General features: G+C 46.9%; 1 protein-coding gene across 2 annotated transcripts in view; it reads left to right on the top strand.

Moving 5' to 3' along the window:
• The first annotated feature begins 15,471 nt into the window (after positions 1–15,471).
• Positions 15,472–22,098, top strand: part of GFOD1 (Gfo/Idh/MocA-like oxidoreductase domain containing 1) — a 109,000-nt gene continuing 102,373 nt past the window's right edge. Inside the window, exon 1 of one of the 2 annotated variants that reach the window (XM_079776168.1) lies at positions 15,472–16,562. In XM_079776168.1, coding sequence (XP_079632294.1) covers positions 16,310–16,562 — 253 coding nt within the window. In that variant the 5' untranslated portion in view covers positions 15,472–16,309. Of the gene's footprint in view, positions 16,563–20,623; positions 22,093–22,098 lie in introns of those variants that run through there. The other variant, XM_079776170.1, reaches the window with a different exon arrangement.

The following is a 22,098-nucleotide window of genomic DNA, read 5'->3' as shown; positions in this document are numbered from 1 at the left end:
GAATGTGGTTAGCAATTCTAGAGCCTTCAAAGAGTGTTTGAAATGAAAATATATGACTTCTGCTCAGCCGATGTGGCTCAGTGGTTGAACATCAACCAATGAACCAGGAGGTCATGTTTGATTTCCAGTCAGGGCACATGCCCAGTATGCAGGCTCAATCCCCAGTAGGGGGCGTGCAGGAGGCAGCCAATCAATGATTCTCTCGCATCATTGATGTTTCTCTCTCTCTCTCTCTCTCTCTCTCTCTCTCTCTCTCTCTCTCTCTCTCTCCCTTCCTCTCTGAAATCAACACAAATATATTTTAGAAATTTATAAAATATATATGACTTCTAAAACAAAAGGAAATTCTGTTTGTCTAAGTGGAAATGGGACTTTAGGACTACCCTAAATGTACAACCAAATGCCAATAATTGTAGAATCATGAATAATTTTTACTTTCTTCTTTATAATTTACTTTCTTTTTAATATTTTTTGCATGAGGGCAGTTTTTAAATTTCTCAAGAACTTTTAAAAAATAGAGAAAAGTATAATAAAACATTGAAGTTAAAGTTGCTAGTCCCGCTCCCCTTACCTTATTTGTAGAAACAAGCACTATTGGTAGGTATTTATTGTTTGTCTTAAATGTGTCAGGGTTTTTCAGAGAAGTGTGTGTGTGTGTGTGAATGTGTGTGAATGTTCTATGGACCTGGGAGGTGATAAACAGATGTAAGATGCACATACACACAAACACACATACATATGAAACAGAACCAATAGAATATATATGAGAGAGATTTATTATAAGGAAATGGCTCAGGGGATTATGGAGGCTGAGAAGTCCCAAGATCTGCAGGATAACTCGGCAACTGGAGACTCAGGAAGAGCTGATGTCTCAGTTCAAGGCCAAAGACAGGAAAAAGTTGAGGTCCCAGTTTGAAGACAGTCTGGCAGGAAAGAATTCTCTCTTACTTGAGAGAGAGTTAGTCTTTTTGTTCTATTCAGATGTTCCAGTGATTGGATGAGGCCGACCCATATTAGAGAGCATAATCTGCTTTACTTGGTCAACCAATTAAAATGTTAATCTGATCCAAAAACACCCTCACAAAAACACCCAGAATAATGTTTCACCAAATATTTGGACACCCTGAGGCTCAGTCAAATTGACACATAAATTAATCATTACAGTCTTCCCAATCTATTTTTAAAAGTCTCATATTGAAGTTTAATTTGCATACTGTTTTTTTTTTGTGTGTATGTGTTTTTTTTAAAATATATTTTATTGATTTTTTACAGAGAGGAAGAGAGAGGGGATAGAGAGTTAGAAACATCGATCAGCTGCCTCTTGCACACCCCCTACTGGGGATGTGCCCGCAACCAAGGTACATGCCCTTGACTGGAATCGAACCTGGGACCCTTGAGTCTGCAGGCCGATGCTCTATCAACTGAGCCAAACCGGTTTCGGCTTAATTTGCATACTGTTTTAATGTATAGTCATAGGAGTTCTTCCAATGTCTTAAACACACACAAACCACATATATATCCATAAAACATAGAGAATTGTTTGCATGTGATTTTATTGTCAACATAAAAGTAATTATATTTTTATTTTAATCAACATTATGTTTCTGAGGCCAATCAATAGTGATATTAAAAACTTCACATAACCAATGGGCTTGCCTGGGGTGGGAATGGCTGGGGCGAGGGCGGGGGGTCAAGCGGGGTAAAAGGAGACATATGTAAAACTTTAGACAATAAATAAATTAATTAATTAAAAACAAAACTGCAGTTTATTCCTTTACCCTGGTGTGGTATGTCATTTAAATATACCATCTTTTATTTATCCACTGGAGGCCTGATGCACAAAATTCGTGCAAGCGTAGGCCTTCCTTCCCCTGGCTGCCGGCACCAGCTTCCCTCTAGCACCCGGGACCTGGGCTTCCCTTGCAGCCCCGGCTTCATCTGGAAGGTCATCTGGAAGGATGTCCAGTCTAATTAGCATATTATGCTTTTATTATTATAGATTTTATTAATGGACATTTATGTTGTTTTACATATTTCTATACCTCAAGTAATTCAGCAATAACTAGCCTAGTATGGGTCTTCTTGTGAATGGTGCCAGGGATTCTCTCTGGAAATTCTAGCATTGCTCTAGTGGAGTTGTCAGGTCACAGTGTATGTACATATTTAGTTTTACTACAGACTGCCAAATTGCTTCCACATGGCTACATACTCCCACCAGCTATGTATGAGAATTCCCATTTGCCTACATGCTGGTCAAACCTTGATATTTTTAGATTTGTTAATTTTTGTCATTCTGATGGATCAGAAATAAAATCTCATTCTGGCTTACTTTTCATTGGTCTTGTTACTAGTGAGATATTTTAATGTTCATTTAGGTTGCCTCTTCCATAAATTACCTATTTATTACTTTTATCTACTTTTCTATTCAGCTGTTTGTCTTTTACCTTATTTGATGGGTTTCTTGGTATATTCTGTATACTATATGTTGCAAATATCTTCTCCCTATTTGTCATTTATTTTTTAACCTTGATTATAGTATCTTTTCCTTTGTGGCATGTGTCTCTGTATATGTGTCTGATTTAAGAAATATTTTCTATAATCATAAGAAATATTGTGAGATGCACATACCCACAAACACACATACATATGAAACAGAACCAATAGAATATATATGGAAAGTTCTAAAGTTTCGTGTGTGAGGCATGAGGAAGGATCCAATTTTATTATTTTGGTGGAGTGGTGGTGGTGAGATATTGTATCAGTTATCTGTTGCTGTAAAACAAATTACCCCAGCAATGGGCAGCTTAGAACCACAGACATCTGTTATCACAATCTCAGGTGGTTGGAAATCTGGGAACAGTTTAGCTGGGCGGTTTGGGCTTAGGATCTCTCCTGAGATTGTAGTTAGATGTCGGTCAAAGGTGCAGTCATCTGAAGGCTGTTCTTGCAAGATGGCTCACTCACATGGCTGTCGGCAGGATGCCTCAGTTCCTCCCCATGGAGGCTCTCCACGGGCTGCCTGACAGGCCTGATGACATGGTAGCTAGCTTCCCCCAGAGTGAGTGACCCACAAGAGAGAGAACGTACGTGCAAGCAAGAAGCTGCAATGCCTTTTATGATATAGTCACATGCTGTCACTTCCACTGTATTCTATTCATTTAAGTGAGCCTCTTCACTAAGTCTAGCCCACATTCAATAGGAAGGGAATGACACTAAACATCTTCAAGGCAGGAATACCAAAGTTGAAAGCCACCATAAGTATAAAAAATTATTTGCCTCTTCCCTACTTACTTTTAAAAGTCTACCTTTTCTCACTGATCTATAGTGACACTTCTATCGTTTACCAGGTTCCTATCTATCTATAATAATAAAAGCATAATATGCTAATTAGAGCAGACGTCCTTCTGGATGACCTTCCAGATGAAGCCGGGGCTGCAAGGGAAGCCCGGGTCCCGGGTGCCAGAGGGAAGCCAGTGCCAGCAGCCAGGGGAAGGAAGGCCTACTCTTGCATGAATTTCATGCATCGGGCCTCTAGTCATAATCTATAATAATAAAAGCATAATATGCTAATTAGACCAGATGTCCTTACGGATGACCTTCTGGACGACCTTCCAGATGAAGCCAGGGCTGGGAGGGAAGCCCGGATCCCGGGTGCCTGCTGGCGGCAGGAGGGAAGCCCAGGACCCTGGTGCCAGAGGGAAGCTGGTGCTGGCAGTCAGGGGAAGGAAGGCCTACTCTTGCACGAATTTCATGCATCGGGCCTCTAGTCCTACCTAATAAAAAGGTAATATGCAAATTGACCGCACCATCGACACACCCACAAGCCACGCCCACCAGCCAATCAGAGCAAGTATGCAAATTAACCCAACCAAGATGGCTACAGCCACAGAGAGCAAGGTTTCCCAGGTAACAAAGCAAGCCAAGCTTTCCTCGAGCTGTTGCAGGCCTAAGCCTCCACTCAAGCTACAAAGTTTCAATTATAGAAGGTAAACAAATTCAAACAGAAATGGCGGCAGAATGGAGCTTGAGAGAGTAAGCCAGGGTTGCCGGCGGCAACAGGGGAAGCAAAGCTTTCCGCACACCCTAGCGGGGCCCAGCCTCTGCTTAAGGCTACAAAGTTTCAATTATAGAAGGTAAATTAACTGCCACAGAAATGGCTGTTGGCCTCGGAGGGAGCAGCAGGCTTGGCTCCGCTCCAGGCTACAAAGTTTCAATTGTAGAAGGAAAATAAATTCCAGATACCAGGGCCTCTGTTTGGGTTGCCAGGGGGCGTGGCCGGCCTGCAAACCACCACAGGCCCCTCGCTCAGGCCACCCCACGCCCCAAGGGAACCCCCACCCTGATCTGGGACACCCTTCAGTGCAAACCAGCTGGCCCCCACCCCTGTACCAGGTCTCTATCCTATCTAATAAAAGAGTAATATGCAGATTGACCATCACTCCAACACACAATATGTCTGCCCCCATGTGGTCAAAGATCCTGCCCCCATGTGGACACAAGATGGCCACTACAAGATGGCCAGCAAGAGAGGGCAGTTGAGAGGGACCAGTCCTGCAAGGGAGGGCAGTTGAGAGGGACCAGGCTTGCAAGGGAGGGCAGTTGGAGGTGATCAACCCTGCAGGAGAGGGCAGTTAGGGGTGACCAGGCCAGCAGAGGAGGGAAGTTGGTGGCAAACAGGCTGGCAGGGGAGCAGTTAAGCATCAGTCAGGCTGGCAGCAGAGTGGTTAGGGGGTGATCAGGCTGGCAGGCAGAAGTGGTTAGGGGCAATCAGGAAGTCAGGCAGGCAAGCAGTTGGAAGCCAGCAGTCCTGGATTGTGAGAGAGATGTCCGACTGCCCGTTTAGGCCCAATCCCACTGGGATTGGGCCTAAACGGGCAGTCGGACATCCCTCCAGGGGTCCCAGATTGGAGAGGGTACAGGCTGGGCTGAGGGACAACCCCCCCCCCCCCCCCCGTGCACGAATTTCGTGCACCGGGCTTCTAGTATATATATATATATATATAAGCCTAAGTGACCATTAGGACCGAATGACCAGAATGACCCGTCAACCAGTCGCTATGATGCACACTGACCACCAGGGGGCAGATGCTCAATGCAGGAGCTGCCCTCTGGTGGTCAGTACACTCCCACAGCCAACCTCCCATGGCCCCTCCTCCCAACTGGCCAATCCCCCTATCGTCCCTGATCAGGGGACAGCCTGCCAACCTCCCACAGTCCCTCCCGCAGGACTGGCCAACCTCCCTTGTCCCCTCCCGGCTGCCGACCTGCCCTCCCGATAGGCCCTGATCACTGGCCATGCCAAGGGACCCCACCCATGCACAAATTTGTGCACCGGGCCTCTAGTTGTTTATAAGAGCTCTCAGCTTTGACCCCTTGATTTATTTATCAGGTCCTGTACCAACACTATATGTTAACTTTACAAATCTTGATGTGTAAGAGGTCCCTTGTGGTAGATAGCCCACGGACCACACCTCCTATATATAGACCCTTAAGATAACTCTTAAATCTAGGTTGGCTTGTGATTTGCTTTAATCTTAGGATGAGGCAGAAGTAATACTATGCCAATTCCTGGTCTAACCCTTAGGCCTGTAAGTTTTTGTTTTGTGCTCTTGGGAGCTCTGAGCCACCATGTAAGTGGTCACTGCTCTGCTGGAGAGACCCACAGAGAAAAACCCACGTGGAATGGGAGAGGCCCCGAGTCTCCCTAGAGAAACAGAAGCCTATCTATCTCAGCAGCCCTTGGACCTTAAGCTTTTGTTTTGTGCTCTTGGGAGCTCTGAGCAGCCATGTAAGTGTTTGCTCGCGGGAGAAAAACCCACGAGGAAGGGGAGGGGCCCTGAGTCTCCCTGGAGAAAGAGGAAGCCTAGTTATCTTAGCAGTGGGCTGAATGCAGCCCAGCGCTGAGCCCCTAGCTGAGCGCAGCACCTGAGTGACTGCCTGCAAGGACAGCACACGTGCCCAGCTGAGCTCATCCCAGACCCCAACGTCACAGTAATTGTCTTAAGCCATTAGGTTTTGGGGAGATTTGTTATACATCAATAGAGAACTAACACATCCTTGCTTTTTAAAAAAATTACCTCATATTGGAGTCATAGATGAATTTGGGGAAAGAAATATAGAGCCTTTCTTTGTGTCTATGTACTCAGCTTTTCTTTTTTCTTTTTCAACAGCTCTTTATATTTTTCCTATAAAGTTCTAAACATCATTTGCTTAACTTATTCTTAGATTCAATATAATTGCTTGTTGCTATTTTTTTCTACTGCATTTCTGATCGGTTATCAACAATATAAAGGAATGCTAATAATTTTTATGTTGACCTTGTATACAGCAACCTTGCTGAACTCTCTTATTCATTTTAATAGTTTGTCTGAAGAATCTCTTGGATTTTCAAAAAAGACAATTTGCAAACAAATTCACCCAGATTCTCTTGTCTCTTCTTTTCTTGTCTCTTTTCCTTGGTAAGGAAGGACCTCCAGTCCAGTGTTGGCTAGTACGGTAATAATGGGCACCCTGACTTGTACCTGGACATAATAGGCATGTGTTTAAAACTTTATTACTAAGTCTGATACTATTATAGGTTTTTTGGAGGAAATGTTTTTATCAAGTTAAAGAAGTTTCTGTCTATGCTAAGTTTGTTCAAAATTTTATTTTAAAGAAATGAATTAGTATTGAATTTCCCCATATTTGTTGAAATAATCATGTGGTTTTCTTCACTTTAACACCTTCATATTTTATAGTAACTTGATATATTTTTCTCATGTTGAGTCATATATATTTTTACAGGATAAACCTCAGTTATATGATGCTAAATTAGATTTGCTAGTTTTTTATTTGGAATTCATATAATTCCAATTCTTATAATTATTAATGATAATGAACTAAACTTTTGTTGCTTCTAAAAAAAATTGCTATTCTTTTATGTTGCCACTAGAGGCCCGATGCATGAAATTCATGCAAGAGTAGGCCTTTCTTTCCCTGGCTGCCGGCACCGGTTTCCCTCTGGCACCCGGGACCCGGGCTGGCTTCCCTCCGGCCCCGGCTTTGTCAGGAAGGACATCAGAAGACATCTGGTCTAATTAGCATATTACCCTTTTATTATTATAGATAGGCAGCTATAACAAAAGAGAAGGGAACTAGACTGGCTGGGCCTGGGCCTGACTGAGCCTGGAAGTTACCCTTAATCAAGCTATCAGGCTTAAGTCTGGAAATTATAGCTTCAGACACACCAGGGGCTAGCCGAATCCCTGCCAAGGGGATTAACACCCCTCTGTTGTTTCCCCTCCTCTCTCCCCTTCCCCACACACCTTGTGTAGGGAGGAAGGATGGGCTTTCCAGTTTCCCTAGGGTTCAACTGGTCCACTTGCCTGGGGGTCGGGGGGAGAATAAACAATAAGGGGGAAATTCCTTTACTGGGCACATGCCCAGTAGAAGCCAAGATGGCCCTGGGGGAGGTAAGCACATGTGCAGTAGGAGCCAAGATGGCATAAAGGGGAGGTGTCTGGCCTGGGAAAAGGAATGGATTGGATGAGGGCATGAAACCTCAGAAGATTTAGGACAGAGACTCGATAGGCGGAAGACCCAACACAAGCCCTCAAACAGCCAGGAGAGATTGGTTAGTTTGAAAGAAAGCTTATGCCTTCCCAAGCTGGGGTAATACAATCAGAGCTTAACAAAGGATCCTCTCAGTAGCACAAGCATTAGTTCTGCGCTTACCCCTTCAGGCATTCTCCCTCTGTAGCAGCCCTGCAGGCCTGACAGCGGCATGGGCCCAAACTGTGGGTTCCAAGCGCAGGAGTGCAGCCAAGGACAGAGACTTAGCTGAACTAAGCTTTGGTAGGAACTGAACGGAACTACAGCAGCTTCCTATGCCCTGCCCGTGCCCGGTGATGACACAACGTCTCTGGACCCTGGCCCTTCTTCTGGGCTTAGAAAAGACAAAGCTGGACTTCTACAGCAGGATGGAGCTGAGCCACCTGGTCTTGGATAAGACTCTGGGCACCTGGGGACAGTCCTTAGTGTTTGCTCCAGCTCTGATAAATCTTACCACTATACCTCATCCTCCTCTACGTGGGTCCCCGAAACGCTTTGCTTGCGACTCCATGGAAGAATCCCATTTCCACCAGTAACATTTCCATTCATATTAACCTCATAAAATAAATTCTGTAGCTTTTCCCTTTTTTGTCTGCTGCCTGGAATTATTTGGCTAAGATAAATTTTCTGTTCCTTGAAAATTTGGTTAAACTTGCCTATAAATTTGTCTAAGCCTGTTGCTTTCCTTGAGGAGAGATATTTGACAACCCATTCACTCATTTTATTTATTTATTTATTTATTTATTTATTTATTTATTTATTTATTCTTATTGTTAATCCTCACCTGAGGATATTTCCCCCCTCCCATTAATTGATTGATTGATTGAGCGTGAGACACAGAGAGAAAAAAACATCAATGTGAGAGATACACATTGATTGGTTGCCTCATGCATGTACCCCGAATAGAGCCAGGAAACAACCCTGCAACCCAGGTACAGGTACGTGCCTTTGACTGGGAATGGAACCCGAGACCCTTCAGTACTCGGGCTGAGGCTGTCCTACTGAGCCACACCGGCCAGGGCCCCGTTCTCACATTTCAATAGTTACAGGCATATTCAGATTTTCTATTTCCTTGAGGTCACTTTTTGAATTGATATGTTTCTATAAAGTTGTCCATTTCATGAAAGTTTTCAAAATTATAGGCAAAAATTTGTTTATAGCATTTTCATCCCTAATAGTTTATTTTGCTTTTTCTCTTTTTTTCTAATCAGACTTTCCAGAGACTGGACTATTTTATTATTGTTGAATTAACAGTATTTTGATTTCATTGATAATTTTCATATTCTTGGTTTTAGATTCTATTATTTGTTTTATACTAATTTCTCCTTTTAAATATTTCTTTCTAGATCGTTGAGTGTTTAATCCAATAATTTTCAGATGTCTTTTGTTTTAAAAATTCATTTAAGCTCTAAATTCCCCCTTGAATAGAATTTTAGTTGTAACTCGTATGCTTTTATATGCATTCTTTCATTGTGTTTCATTTCTAAATATTTTTTATCTTCATCATGGTTTCTTTTATAATCCAGAGATTATTTAGAATATTTTTATTGTCTAGTTTATGAAATGGGAGACTACATTCCTACTGTTATTTTCTATTTTCAGTGCATTGTGGTGAAAAATATATAATTGGTATGACATCATTCCTTTGGAATTTGTTGTAATTTTCTTTGTGGCTAAACAAATGGTCAAGTGTGTAAATGTTCTGGGTGAGCTTATAAAGGATCTGTATTCAGTGGAGATTTGTTTCTAAATCTCTATTATTATACGTAAATATCATGTATTGTTTTCATAATAAGTAAATGTTTTCATTGTTTGAAAAAGAGGAGTAAAAAGAGGGTTTCAGAAGCAGAACCCGAGTAAGATCCTGGGACAACAGGGCCCTCAACCTTCACCTCGCCCTGGAAAAGCCAGTCCCCTCTCTGACTCCCAGTTTTCTGAGGGTCTAAGGTAATACTTCCACCCTTGGAAATGCCAAAGCACTTCATGGTGTGAACGCTCTGTGCTCCCAGTGACCAGGCAGGTGAGGCAGAAGGACGGTCTGCCCAGACAGCACAGTTATGTTCCACGGGCTAATTGGGCCCTGCCTGTTTTGACTATTTCTCCTTTGTCAATAACTGATTGGGTTCTCTAACTTGGGATATTATCTGATTAGATCAGATTGGATTGAAGCGAATTAAAGTGAACTGCATATTCATTTAGCTTGGCTGAAGGTTGGTGTTATCCCTAAGCGTGGCTAGGGAAGGTCTGGGTCCTATAACCAGCCCTTCCTTCAGGTCCATTGAGTCCTTGTTGGGCTGGTTCTTTCCTTTATCGAAGAGAACTGTCACAAGGAATTCACAGGGCAGGGACTTTTTGTTGCTTTCTCTCTACTTTTCTTAGTTTGGACTCTCATAGGCTTTCCTCAAGTATTGTTGCTGTGTTCTTTAGTAGGCAGGGGCTCATTTGCTTACTTGTATCTTCCTTTTATTTCTTTGGCTGTGATTTTGCACATGCACGAATGCCACTCCATTGCTAGATGACATTCTTCCAGTTGGGTAGAAGCAAGCTTTCCAACCCATAGCCAGAGGGGCCAGCATTCTCCAGTGGGTTAGAGACCTGATTGAGATCTGGTCTCTCCTCCCTCAGGGCACCTCAGGGCCCCACCCTGTAAATGCAATATTTTTTTGGCTTTTTAAACATAACATCCTAATATATATAAAAAGCCAGGGCCCTCACGACCAGACGGGATGACCGAACAGTAACAGTAACAACCACACAACAGCTGCGTAGGGCAACCAGGCAGGCAGGCAAGGGGGTTAGTGAGGGACGACCAAAGGACTGACCAGCAGGCTGTGTGGAGTGACCAGGCAGGCAGGGGGGTTAGTGAGGGATGACCAAAGGACTGACCAGCAGGCTGCATGGGGCGACCAGGTCGGCAAGGGGAGCAATTAGGGGTGACCAGGCCAGCGGGGAGGGGGGGCAGTTGGGGGCAACCAGGCCAGCAGGGGGAGCTGGTTGGGGGCAACCAGGCAGGCAGGTGGGACAGTTGGGGGCGATCAGGCTGGCAGGCAGTGGTGGTTAGGGGTGATCAGGTAGGCAGGCAGGTGAGCAGTTAGGAGCCAGCGGTCCCGGATTGTGAGAGGGATGTCCGACTGCTGGTTTAGGCCCAATCCCCAGGATTGCGCCTAAACCGGCAGTCAGACATCCCCCGAGAGGTCCTGGATTGGAGAGGGTGCAGGCTGGGCTGAGGGGGAACCCCCCCCATCCCCATGCACGAATTTCATGCACCAGACCTCTAATGATGCTATAATCATTTTCCATGCCAATTACATATTAGAAAAATTTTTAATGCTTATGTGGTTATTCTATTCATCCAACAAAGATTTACTGTGTGCTATCAGAGAGATACCATGTATTGTGTTAGCCTGTGGGGAGAATAGCAATAAATGAGACCCACAAGACCCCTGGACCCATGGAGCTTATATTCCAGCCAGGGAGATAGGCAATGGTCAGGGGAGCAAACTCAAGAAGATTGTGTAGAGTGCTGTGAGTGGAATTAACAGGGTGGTGTTGGAAAGGGGGTTTGGTAGGAACAGCTACCATTATAGGGGGGGTGGATGCAACATGTAGGTTGAGCCCTAAAGGCTGAGAACAAGCCAGCAGGTGCATGAAGGGCTGAAGAGCATTCCTGTCAGAGGGAACAAAAAGGGCAACTGTTGGGTGAGAACCAGACAAGACCACAGAATCAAGAGGAGGTGAGTGTGCCTGGCACAGAAGGACTGACAGTCAGTACAAGAGTGAGTGATATCTGACAAAGGAGTGGGGGACACAGAAGAGAACCTCCTGGGTCATGTTGAGGGGTTTAGATTGCATGACAAGTACAGGAGGACAGCAGTGGAGGGTTTTAAACAAGTCAGTGACTTGGCTTGGCCAATGTTTTTGTATTTTAATTTATTGATTTCAGAGAGGAATGGAGAGGGAGAGAGATAAAAACATCAATGATGAGAGTCATCGATTGACTGCTTCCTGCATGCCCCTGTGAATTCCTTGTGACAGTTCTCTTAGTGAAAGGAAAGAAGCAGCCCAACAAGGACTCAATGGACCTGAAGGAAGGGCTGGTTATAGGACCCAGACCTTCCCTAGCCACGGTTAGGTATAACACCAACCTTCAGCCAAGCTAAAGGAGTATGCAGTTCACTTTAATTCGCTTCAATCCAATCTGATCTAATCAGATAATATCCCAAGTTAAAGAACCCAATCGAGTCTGCAACTCAGGCATGTGCCCTGATCAGGAATAGAACCATGACCTCCTGGTTCATAGGTTGATGCTCAACCACTGAGCCACACCAGATGGGCTTGACCAATGCTTTTAAAAGCTCTGCTGAGTCCTGTTAGGAAATTACTGTAGGCATCCAGGGAGAGTGGTGGCAATATGGTCCCATCCATGGCCTTGTCCCCCAGAAGCAGCCTTTTCCTGACTGAATGGCAGCACCGGTGAACCCCTCCCAAGGGAGTCAGTTGACCTTGGTTAAGGGATGGGGAGAAGGACATGGAAGAGAAACCAAGTGTGCTTCTCTTTTCTAGAGGGCCAAGTGCCCGGTTGTCAGGGCAAATCGGGGCTGTGGTATCTAAAACAACTTCAAGGGCAGCCGCCTCAGTGGTTACATACTCTGATTTTGGAGTCAGGTGATTTCACTCAAATTCTTGCCTGTATGACCAACCTCAGGCAAGTTAACATTTTTCTGTAGCAGCTTCTTTATTTGTAATAACGAGGTTAATTGCACGTGTCTGAAAGAGCTGTGGAGGAAATGCATACAAAATGCTTAGCTTAGTGCGTCATCTATAGCAAGCACTCAAGATGTGGTAGCTATTATTAACAACAAGAAAACCCCTTGTTGTTTTGAAAGTATAATGATTAATGGGTACTTTTAAAAACTCTGTTAATGAAAACCAGTTCGAGAATAAATTTCAGCACTATGCATATTAGAACTGCTCAGTAGAACTGCTCTAGGGTCTTCCGTAGTTTTTTAACTTGGCAAAGCTATATTTCAAAAAAGAGCAAGAATATTTCATTCCACAACTATTAATATTTATAAGGACATTGTGTATTTACTAGAGGCCCAGTGCATAAAATTTGTGCACTGAGTGGGGTCCCTCAGCCTGGCCTGCACCCTCTCGCAGTCCGGGACCCCTTGCTCCTTATTGCCCATCTGCTTGCTGCTCCTTAGTGCTGCTGCTGCTGCTGCTGCTGCCGCGGAGGTGGGAGAGGCTCCTGCCACAGCTGCTGCACTCGTCAGCTGTGAGCCTGGCTTCTGGCTGAGCAGTGCTCCCCCTGTGGGAGCACACTGACCACCGGGGGGCAGCTCCTGCATTGAGCATCTGCCCCCTGGTGGTCAGTGTGCATCGTGGCAACCAGTTGTTCTGCCCTTTGGTCAATTTGCATATTAGGCTTTTATTATATAGGATAGTCAGCTAAAAATAACTAAAACCTGTTTCTAATTTGTATTAAAAGACCTATAAACAAATCTAACTAAATAGCAAGACTTCCCCTTTTATTTTTCATTAAAATATTAAAATATTTCCAAAATTATGGAAGCAAATAAACCACTGAGCCACGCCGGCCAGGCTGGGCTTATCTTTTAAAGGATCATTGGCTGCTGATTAGAGAACGTGAGCTATAAGGAAACGAATAGCAGCAGGTAGAGTAGAGAAAAGGTGAATGCTGTGGTCCAAACAGTGATGATGGTGACTAGGAATTCTCACCATGGACTCTGGACACACTTTAAAAGCAGAGCAGATAGGATCTCTGGAGGCCTGGTTGTAGAGCTATGACAGAGAGAAGTCCTGCATGGCTCCAAGGTTTTGGTCAGTTGGGCTGGTAGTGCCATTTGTTGAGATGGGAACGACTGAGGGAGAAGCAATTGGGGGCGGGGGGAGGACTGAAAATGAAGTGTTTTGTTTTGGATCCATTTGGTTGAGTTGCTACCAGGATTCAGTTTTGTCTCCTATGAAATGGAGATAATGTTTGTTCTATCCATTTCTAATGAGAATCAAATGTGATCACTTTTTTGATATTATGTAGATGGAAGGTTTATTCTATTTATTCACATTGAAGCTAGGCGTAGAGTTCCCTTTAAAAGGACACAAAACTCCCTCTTATTGGCTAGATATTGCTGCCCTTATACAATTGTCCCCAGATCAAGAAGTGATGTTGGTAACAGACCTGCTCTCCATGCTTACTTAACATTTATATAGTGTTTACCATGTGCCAGACACTTCGAAGGTCTTTATAAAAATTAACCCAAATAATTCTCTAAAATCATTTGGGGTGTGGACCATCATTACCTGATTTTACAGGTGACACTGTGGCACAGAGAGGTGAAGAAACTTAAGGTCCCACAGCCAATAAATGGCAGAGCCAGGAGTCAATGCTGGTGCCTCTGGCTCTGCGTCTAACCTCAAGGCCAAGCTCCACATTCCCTGGGCCCTGTGAGCGGCGTCATCGCTGACATGTGATCCTGCCTCTTGTGTACTGAGGAGGTGCCCATAATAGTGTTAATAGTCTAACACTATTGCCTGCAGCCCTGCCCCAATAGGCATTCCTGCTTGTTTTTTTTTTTTTTTTGCAAACTGCTCAAAAGAAGCCTGTCAGTGTTGGTGGCAACACCTCCTTTGGTCTCAGACCTTCCCAAGCCGCTGGTAGCCACCCCAGAGCATTGACTGTCCTCTGTGCCTTTCTTCTCATGCCTGAGGTCAGCCTCCTCCCCACATTGCCACACACAAGCTTTTTTTTTTTTTTTTTTTTGGTGTTTTGCATGAGCCCTGCCTCATGCAAGTTGTTACAAGTTACTTTAAAGGCTTGCAAGTACTTATCACGTTTTCCACTCATGATTTGAAGCAGACCACGTGCCATAGTGAGCTGAGTGGTGAAGAGATAACATGACAGGACCCCAGGTTCCCTGCCTTTTACTTTTGGGTCCCCCTCCCAGCACCAAGTGGGCACAAAGCAGGCATTCAACGAATATTCATTTATTTATTTAGCAAATGTTTATTGTCTACTACATGCCAGGCAGGCAGTGAGATCAGGGCTGAGAAAATGGCGGGAAATCAGACATGTGCAGGGGGTACCTTGGCAAGGACCCAAGAAGAAAACGGGTACCAGGAAGGGGGTGGAGGCTAGTGTGGCATCTGGTCAGAGTGACTCCTAGGTCTCTAAACCGAGATGCAGACACACATGGGCGGCAGCCGCTTCAGGGACCCCTGCCCCGAAGTGGCCACTGAGCACAAGTGTCACCACAGGGGCGGGCCTCGGGAGGAAAGCAGAGCTGGTGGAGATAGACTGGATGGAGGGCGGCTGGGCCAGGAGTGCGCCAACTCAGGGGTGGCGCACCACTGGAGCGGGCTTTTTTAGAAGGGGAGAGAACGCTCCAGTTCTCTGCTCCTCTGGAGCCTGGATTCTAATCCCAAGCCAGTTGCTTACCTGTTGTGTGACCTTGTCCAAGTCCCTAAACCTTCCCAAGACTGTTACATCATCGGTTAAATGGTGAGGGGGTTAAAAGAGAATGCCTGGAAAGCTTCCCGGCACGGTCCCCCGCACGCAGAGAAAGCTCCCGGAACAGAGGCTGTCATTACCGGCTGCTCACACCACATTGGATCCCCTGGCCTCCTCCGGCAGGAACCTGCGGCGGTCTTTTCGGGGACCCGCGGCGCGTCGGTGCGGGCGCGCCCAGTCTGGATAAATTTATTAGCTTGCTTGGGGCGGGGTTTGGAAAGAGGCGAGGAGGGGAAGGAGGTGGTGGAGGGCAAAGAAAGGAAGAAACTGAAGGGCCGGCGGCGAGGAAGGCGGGGCCAGGGAGGAGCTGGGCTAGGTTCCCGGGCCCAGCGCTGCGCGCACCCGGAGCCCGCGGCGGCGGCGGCGGGGCGGGGGCCGCGCGCAGCGGCCAATGGCGCGCGGCGCAGCGGCGGGGGCGGTGCAGGAACACCCGGCCACTGACAGCCAAACTCCCCAACTCCGCCCTCGTCCCCGCGGGATCCCGGAGCCTCGCCGGCCAGGGCCGGGGCCGCCGGAGCCGCGCTGCGAGCGAACATGGCAGCAGAATGAGAAGGCTGGCGCCGGGTCGTGGCCTCTGCCGTTGCCACCGCCGCGCTGCAGTTTAAGATCCGCGCCCCACGCCCTCGGAGCCTCGTGCTTACCGGCCTCCTGGCGGCCGCTGAATTATTTCATTCTAGGCGAAGGGTGGGGGAGAAAAGGGACCCCGCAGCCCAGCCGTTCCGGGCGCTGGCAGCGTGTAGAGGCTCGTGCGTGCGCTCCTCGCCGGCTGCGGAAAAGACGCGGGAGAGAGTCAGTCCCGGGCTGCCGCGGCGCGTGTGCGGGGATGAGCCGGCTATGGAGCGGCCTCCGTGGGGCGCACGGAGCCGGCTGGCGCTGCGGCGGAGGTGCCGCCTGAGCCGAGGTTCCACGGTGCTCCGGAGCCTCGGGAGCCCTGGGTGGGTCTCTGCCGCCGCCTCCGGGAAGGACGGGAACCCCGCGTGGCGGACACTGCAGCAGTCACTGCACTGAAGCGCCCCGAGACTGCTCTGCCCTGCAGCTGGGTGTGCTCTCGGCACCCGGGCGCCTTGCCCAGGGCACGGCGGCTGGCGCGCCGTGGAGAGCCGGGTGCGGGACCGGCTAGAGGGGTGTGCGCGCGCGTGTTGGACTGGAGAGCCAAGCCAAAGCAGAACCAGGTGGACCTGAGCAGCCATGCTTCCCGGGGTGGGCGTGTTCGGCACCAGCCTCACCGCCCGAGTCATCATCCCTCTGCTGAAAGACGAGGGTTTCGCGGTGAAGGCGCTATGGGGCCGCACACAGGAGGAAGCGGAGGAGCTGGCCAAAGAGATGAGCGTTCCCTTCTATACGAGTCGCATTGACGAGGTGCTGCTGCATCAGGACGTGGACTTAGTGTGCATCAACTTGCCGCCGCCCCTCACCAGGCAGATCGCTGTCAAAACCCTGGGTGAGTGGCCCCTCCCCCACCTCCTCTCCTGCCTCCTCTCCTGGCCTTTCCCGCTGCTTTTTCTCCTCTCTCCCTCTCTTCCTCCCAGAAGCTTACATGGCATCTACGCTGACCCGAGCACCTGAGACCCCACATTCCGTTCGCAGCGCCCTCCTTCCTCATCCCTGGCCCTCCCCGCCTCTTCGCTTCCCTCCGCCCTTCTGGCTCCACCTGGACGCGCTTCCCCACGTGTGCGGCGCGGAGGCTGTAGGAGGCGCCTGTTCCGCGGATGGGGATGAGGCGCATCAGCGGTTGAGGACTGTGGATGGCTGCTCTGAGGGAGAGAAAGCTAAGCCCCCAGCCGTGTGTGTAGTGCCGGAGTATGTGCGTGCGCGCCTGTGAGAGGCGAGTGCGCGCCCCAGAACGCCTGAATAAAGGGCCCCGCACACCTTTCTGGTTTTCCTGGGGGCGGTAGGCCTGACGATTCGCAGCTGTGGCTCCCTGCTAGGGTAGTTTGCTACTTTCCGCTATGAGTTAGTTTAGTGTGAAATGAAAGGTCTGACAATGATCTCGTCTTCGCTGGAAGCAAGGATAGCGGGAGTGGTTGGATGTCAGGGGTTGGGGGTATCTCCTGGGACGTCTTACGAACCTGGGAGGTTCATAGGCTAGTAAAGACTGGTTTGGATAAAACCAGAGAGTTTTAACTTTCGAGGGCGGCACCCCAGAATAGTCTTCTGCGCAGATTAGGAGTCACAGATCTTCAGTTTTTAGGGCAGGGGCGCAGTGGTTCCAGAGGCACTGAGGCTTGGTGTGGGAAAAGGCCCCACGCAGCCGACTTCACGTGGAGGCAAGCAATAATCCCCGTCAGGGCTGGTTGGGGATGAGCTCACCACCGCTCACCACCCGGTCCCCACACCTAAGCCAGGCAGTCTGAACAATCTCAGAGTACGGTACCAGCATGTCTGCCATCCCCAGAGGAAGAACTGTTTTGTCCATCAGCAGTTCTCATTCAGACCCAAGACAATCCCAGGGAGCGTGTCCTCACTCTCCCAGGAAAAGTGTTGGAATTTTATTAGTGAGGAAAGAGACAAAGCACAGGATGTCACATGACAGACAAATGACAAAGGAAGATTTGGGAAGGCACCCAGAAACCAATGGTAATTTATGTAATCTTGGATGGAACGTTTTATTTTTTAAAAACAGGTACGGGTTTTGGGTAGGTGAAACATAAATATATTTTGATTCTGTCTTCAGAGACCTATGACCAGAATGTAGAACTCTCCCTAAAACACCGTTCTTGTCAGGCCATTCTGCTATTAACTCGGATGGGACGTCTGAAATAATAGGCTGCCCAAGGATGTCAGTGTTCAGGTTACTTTGTATTAAGCTTCGGACCTTTGTTGCTTGGTTTCTTTGGCCTTGAATTGAATGTCACTGGATCCTGGCTAATATTTTGTTTCTTGTTTCATATAACGTATGTGCTGGGTAGTGAACCTCTGTGCATATCAAATAGGTTATAACCATCCTATAATATAAATCTGTTTGGGCAGTTAGTATAAAACAGGCCCCTATTGAGCCCCATGTCTGCTAGAGGTCCACCTGGTCATATCAGAAAGATCCTGTTTGACATCACTTCTCCCTCTAGGGCAGCACAGTCCTGCAGGTCAGACCCATGGAGCAGCCCTCGGGCTTGTCTCTAGGACAGTGGCGATTTGGGGAACAAGGATGTTTCTGTTTTCTGACCATCACTGGTACTTATAGGTCATGAAGTGGGGGTACTGGTTTCAAGAGAAGCACAAATTATATATTTCTGGATATTTATTTTCAAAAGTCCCTATAATTTTTTTTTTCTTGACAAGACTAATGTGAGGAACATCTTCAAAACCAAGTGTAAGAGGCACAGGAAATAGACTTGGTTTAATACTCATGACTTAAGGAAGAGGGCTTTGATCATGTCTTCATGGTAAGTCATAGGACTTTTTAAAAATTTCTGAGTTTGCAGGTAATTTGAGGTCGTCTGTGATCATAGAATTAGGGGGATAGGATTTAGGGGGGACTGGAGTTTAGTCTCGTTCCAGACTTCATCTTCACTGGAAATTCCCTGGAGGTCACTCTCCTTGGAGTTGTGCTTGCGAGTACCAGGCGGGTAGTAGTCTGGGTTTCCTTTGCTGTCACGGTGAGAGGTTTGCCACACGCAACACAGGAAGTGAAAACCCCTAAACAGTTACCCGATGGTCTCTGGCCGTTGGGGGTTGAGAGATGCTAGAGTCTGTCTGGAATTGAAACAAGCCAATCTTGACTAGTCCTGGTGAATTGTCTGTTTAGCAAAAGCCTGGGCCCAGCAGTGGTGAGAGATCTGTTGTCTATATCCAGAATTGTCAAGGAGAGGGGTTGGTCTAGGGTATCCTAGATGAATAAAGCTTGGAATCAATTGAATAACATTTAATTTTAAAAAATTTCCTTGAAATCCCTACCTTAGTGAAGTAGGCATTTCTCTGTTGTAGAGACTTTTCTCTAAGGTATAATTTCTACCATGTCCATGTCTGCCTCTTGTTAAGTACCTACTATGGGCCAGGCAATGTGGTAGGTCCTGTATATAAAACATTTCATTTCATGATTAAAATAATCCACTCAGATAGATATTAGCTCCACTTTACAAATGAAGCAACTAAAAATACAGAGACTTAAAGTCAAACTGCTCAATTACATGTACCTAGAGATTTGAACCCATCACTCTGCCTCCCCTGGAACTTACTTCTTCCTCTCCTATCCCCAAACTTGCTCCTTTGCCTCAGTTTCTTCTCTCTGTTAACGGTAGCCATGTGAGATTGTTGGAGTTATCCTCTACTCCTGTTACCTCCCCTCGTCCCCACTGTGGAATGAATTGCTAAATCTGGTTGATGCCAACTCCTTAATCCCTCTTGTCTCTGTTCCCTCTTCTGCATCATTGCTTCTTCCATAAAAGGAACTAGGTCCTTAACTAGTTTGTGAATTAGGTTCCAGTTGGCTCCTCCCCACCCATGCCTCTGTCCACTTTCCACCCTGCTGCCAGAATTATCTTGAAGAACTGTGGACCTGGCCTGGCTGGGTAGCTCAGTTGGCTAGAGCATTGTCTCCATACACCAAGGTTGCCAGTTCGATCCCCGGTCAGGGCACATACAAGAATCAAGCAATGAATGCATGAATAAGTGGAACAACAAATTGATGTTTCTCTCTCTGTCCTTCTCCTTTCCTTTCTCTCTAAAAATCAATAAATAAAAATGAAGAAAAAAAAAAAAAGGAACTGTGGACCTGATCATGTCACTGCTCCCCGCTTTCATCACTTCTGGGAAAAGCCCCAACTTTTTGACATAACTGGCAAGAACTGCTGGTTTTTCTGGAACCAGACTACTGCTTGAATGGACCCTGTTGGATTGTATGTCCATGCCTTTGTCAGATCATGGTTCCGCTTTATGTTGGTGATGGATGCCTGTTCTTTCTTTAAGACTCAGTCCCAGTGTTACCTGCTCTAGAATTCTCCCCCTCAGGCCTGTCCCCTACATACCCCTCTGTGGTCTCAGCAACATGGGCCCCATCTTATTTTGCATCTGTTTTAATGCATTGTTTAAATTTTAAATTTTATTTAGCTATTTAAAATAGGTTATATATTCACATGGTACAAATTTCAAATGCTATAAAAATACACAGTGAGAAAGAAGTATGTGTCCCTCAGTGCCTGTCCTCAACAGAGGCCATTTTTATGTCGCCTTTTGAAGGTTTTCAAGAGTGTACTGGCAAATATATGCGTGAGAATTTTAAAATCTTTTTTACACAATTGGTAACATCCTATTATATATACACACACATATACAAATACTAGAGGCCCAGTGCACAAATTCGTGCACGGGTGGGGTCCCTCAGCCTGGCCGGCGATCGGGCCAATCGGGCCATCTTGCCCAGTCCTGATCGGGGCGATCAGGGCCGGCTGGCCAGGGGGAGGGACTGTGGGAGGTTGGCTGTGGGAGTGCACTGACCACCAAGGGGAAGCTCCTGCATTGAGCATCTGCCCCCTGGTGGTCAGTGCATGTCATAGTGACCAGTCATAACGGTCGCTTAGACTTTTATATGTATAGCTATGTACATCAAAAACTCAGAATGTGAAAAGTACCCTTGTTTTCATTTTTGGCTGCATAATATTTTATTGTATGGCTAAATCAACATTTATTTAACCAGTTCCCTATTACTCAACATTGAGGTTGTTTCTAATCTTCTACTTATACAAACATCGTAATGAACGCACACCAATCCGTTGTAGGAAAGACATGTGAACTGCTGGTCAAAAAGCATGTACTCGTTGCATCTAGCAAAGACAGTGCCAAATGAAGGGGCACCGGAGAGGACACAGCAATCTCAGACTTCCCTGTGTGCCTCTCTCCTCAAGCCCCTTGACTGCCAGGTGCCTCCCCTTTGTATCCAGAGCTGCGTGGTGTGCAGGGCCCAGCACAACTGCCCAGCCAGCCTTTGGGGGTCAGTCAAAACATGTCTCTGTTTGTCTTCCTGCAATGGGCTACTCCACCTCCTAGACTATGCAGTGAGCCGCCCAACTGCCTCCTCACGTTCCCTCTTGTTTCTTAGTCAGGTTCTCTTTAGAACAGCTACATGGAGGACACTGCGTCATTCCCTGTTCCGAGCCTTTCAGTGGCTCCTGTAGCACTTGGAGCAACATTCATGTTCTTTGTCAGACTTACTTGGTCTGAAATGGCCCTCCCTAGTGTTCTTTCCCACCTCTTCGGCAACGATACACTCTCCCAGGCTCCCTACCCTCCAGGTACTCGGTCTTCTTTTTGTTCCTCAAACACGCCAACTCCTTTCCCAGCCCTGGGCCTTTACAAACCGGCTCATCCCCATGTCTGGAAGGTTCTCCCTCACTCCTTTGAAGCTTCTCCTTCACATATTCTCACTTTCAAGTTTCAGCTTAAATGTTCTATTGGGAGAGAGGCTCTTCTGCATCCTCCCCTTCCAATAAAAAAATCTTTCCGCCCCACCTGTCAATTATACCTCTGTCGTCCTCTTTATCTTCCTGGTGACACGATCACAGTGTGTGATGATCTCTTTCATTTGTCTGCTTGTTCTCTTATTTGCTATTTGTCTCCCCAACTAGAATGCAAGTGCTGTGACGCAGAGCCTTTGTCTGCTTTGCTCACCAGGGAGACCTTATCTCCCCAGACAGTGCCGGGCACTGAGTCAGTCACCTCGTAGGCACTCCAGAAATATTTGCTGAGTGACAGGTGAATGGCTTTTCATTGAGTGAATGCTTGGGGAAGGCAAAAGGTTATAAACAGGATGTGTCAGTCAGTACATAACATTTTTGTTCTGCATGCAATAGCCCAGTGCCTCTCAAACATGAACATGCAGTCACAGCACCTGGAGATCTTATCCAAAGGTTGAGCAGATTCCAGGTGGGACCTGAGGTTCAGAATTTCTCTCCAGCTCCCAGACGATGTGGAGGCTGCAGCAGCAGCCAGACAGAGATGTGAGGGCTCTCCGCCCCTGGAAAAAGAGGTTCTCTACTGTGAGT

This window comes from Cnephaeus nilssonii, assembly GCF_951640355.1.
Source record: "Cnephaeus nilssonii genome assembly, chromosome: 7".
Lineage (NCBI taxonomy): Eukaryota > Metazoa > Chordata > Mammalia > Chiroptera > Vespertilionidae > Cnephaeus > Cnephaeus nilssonii.
The sequence above is the reverse complement of the archived record's forward strand: the minus strand, read 5'-3'. Positions and strand labels throughout refer to the sequence as shown.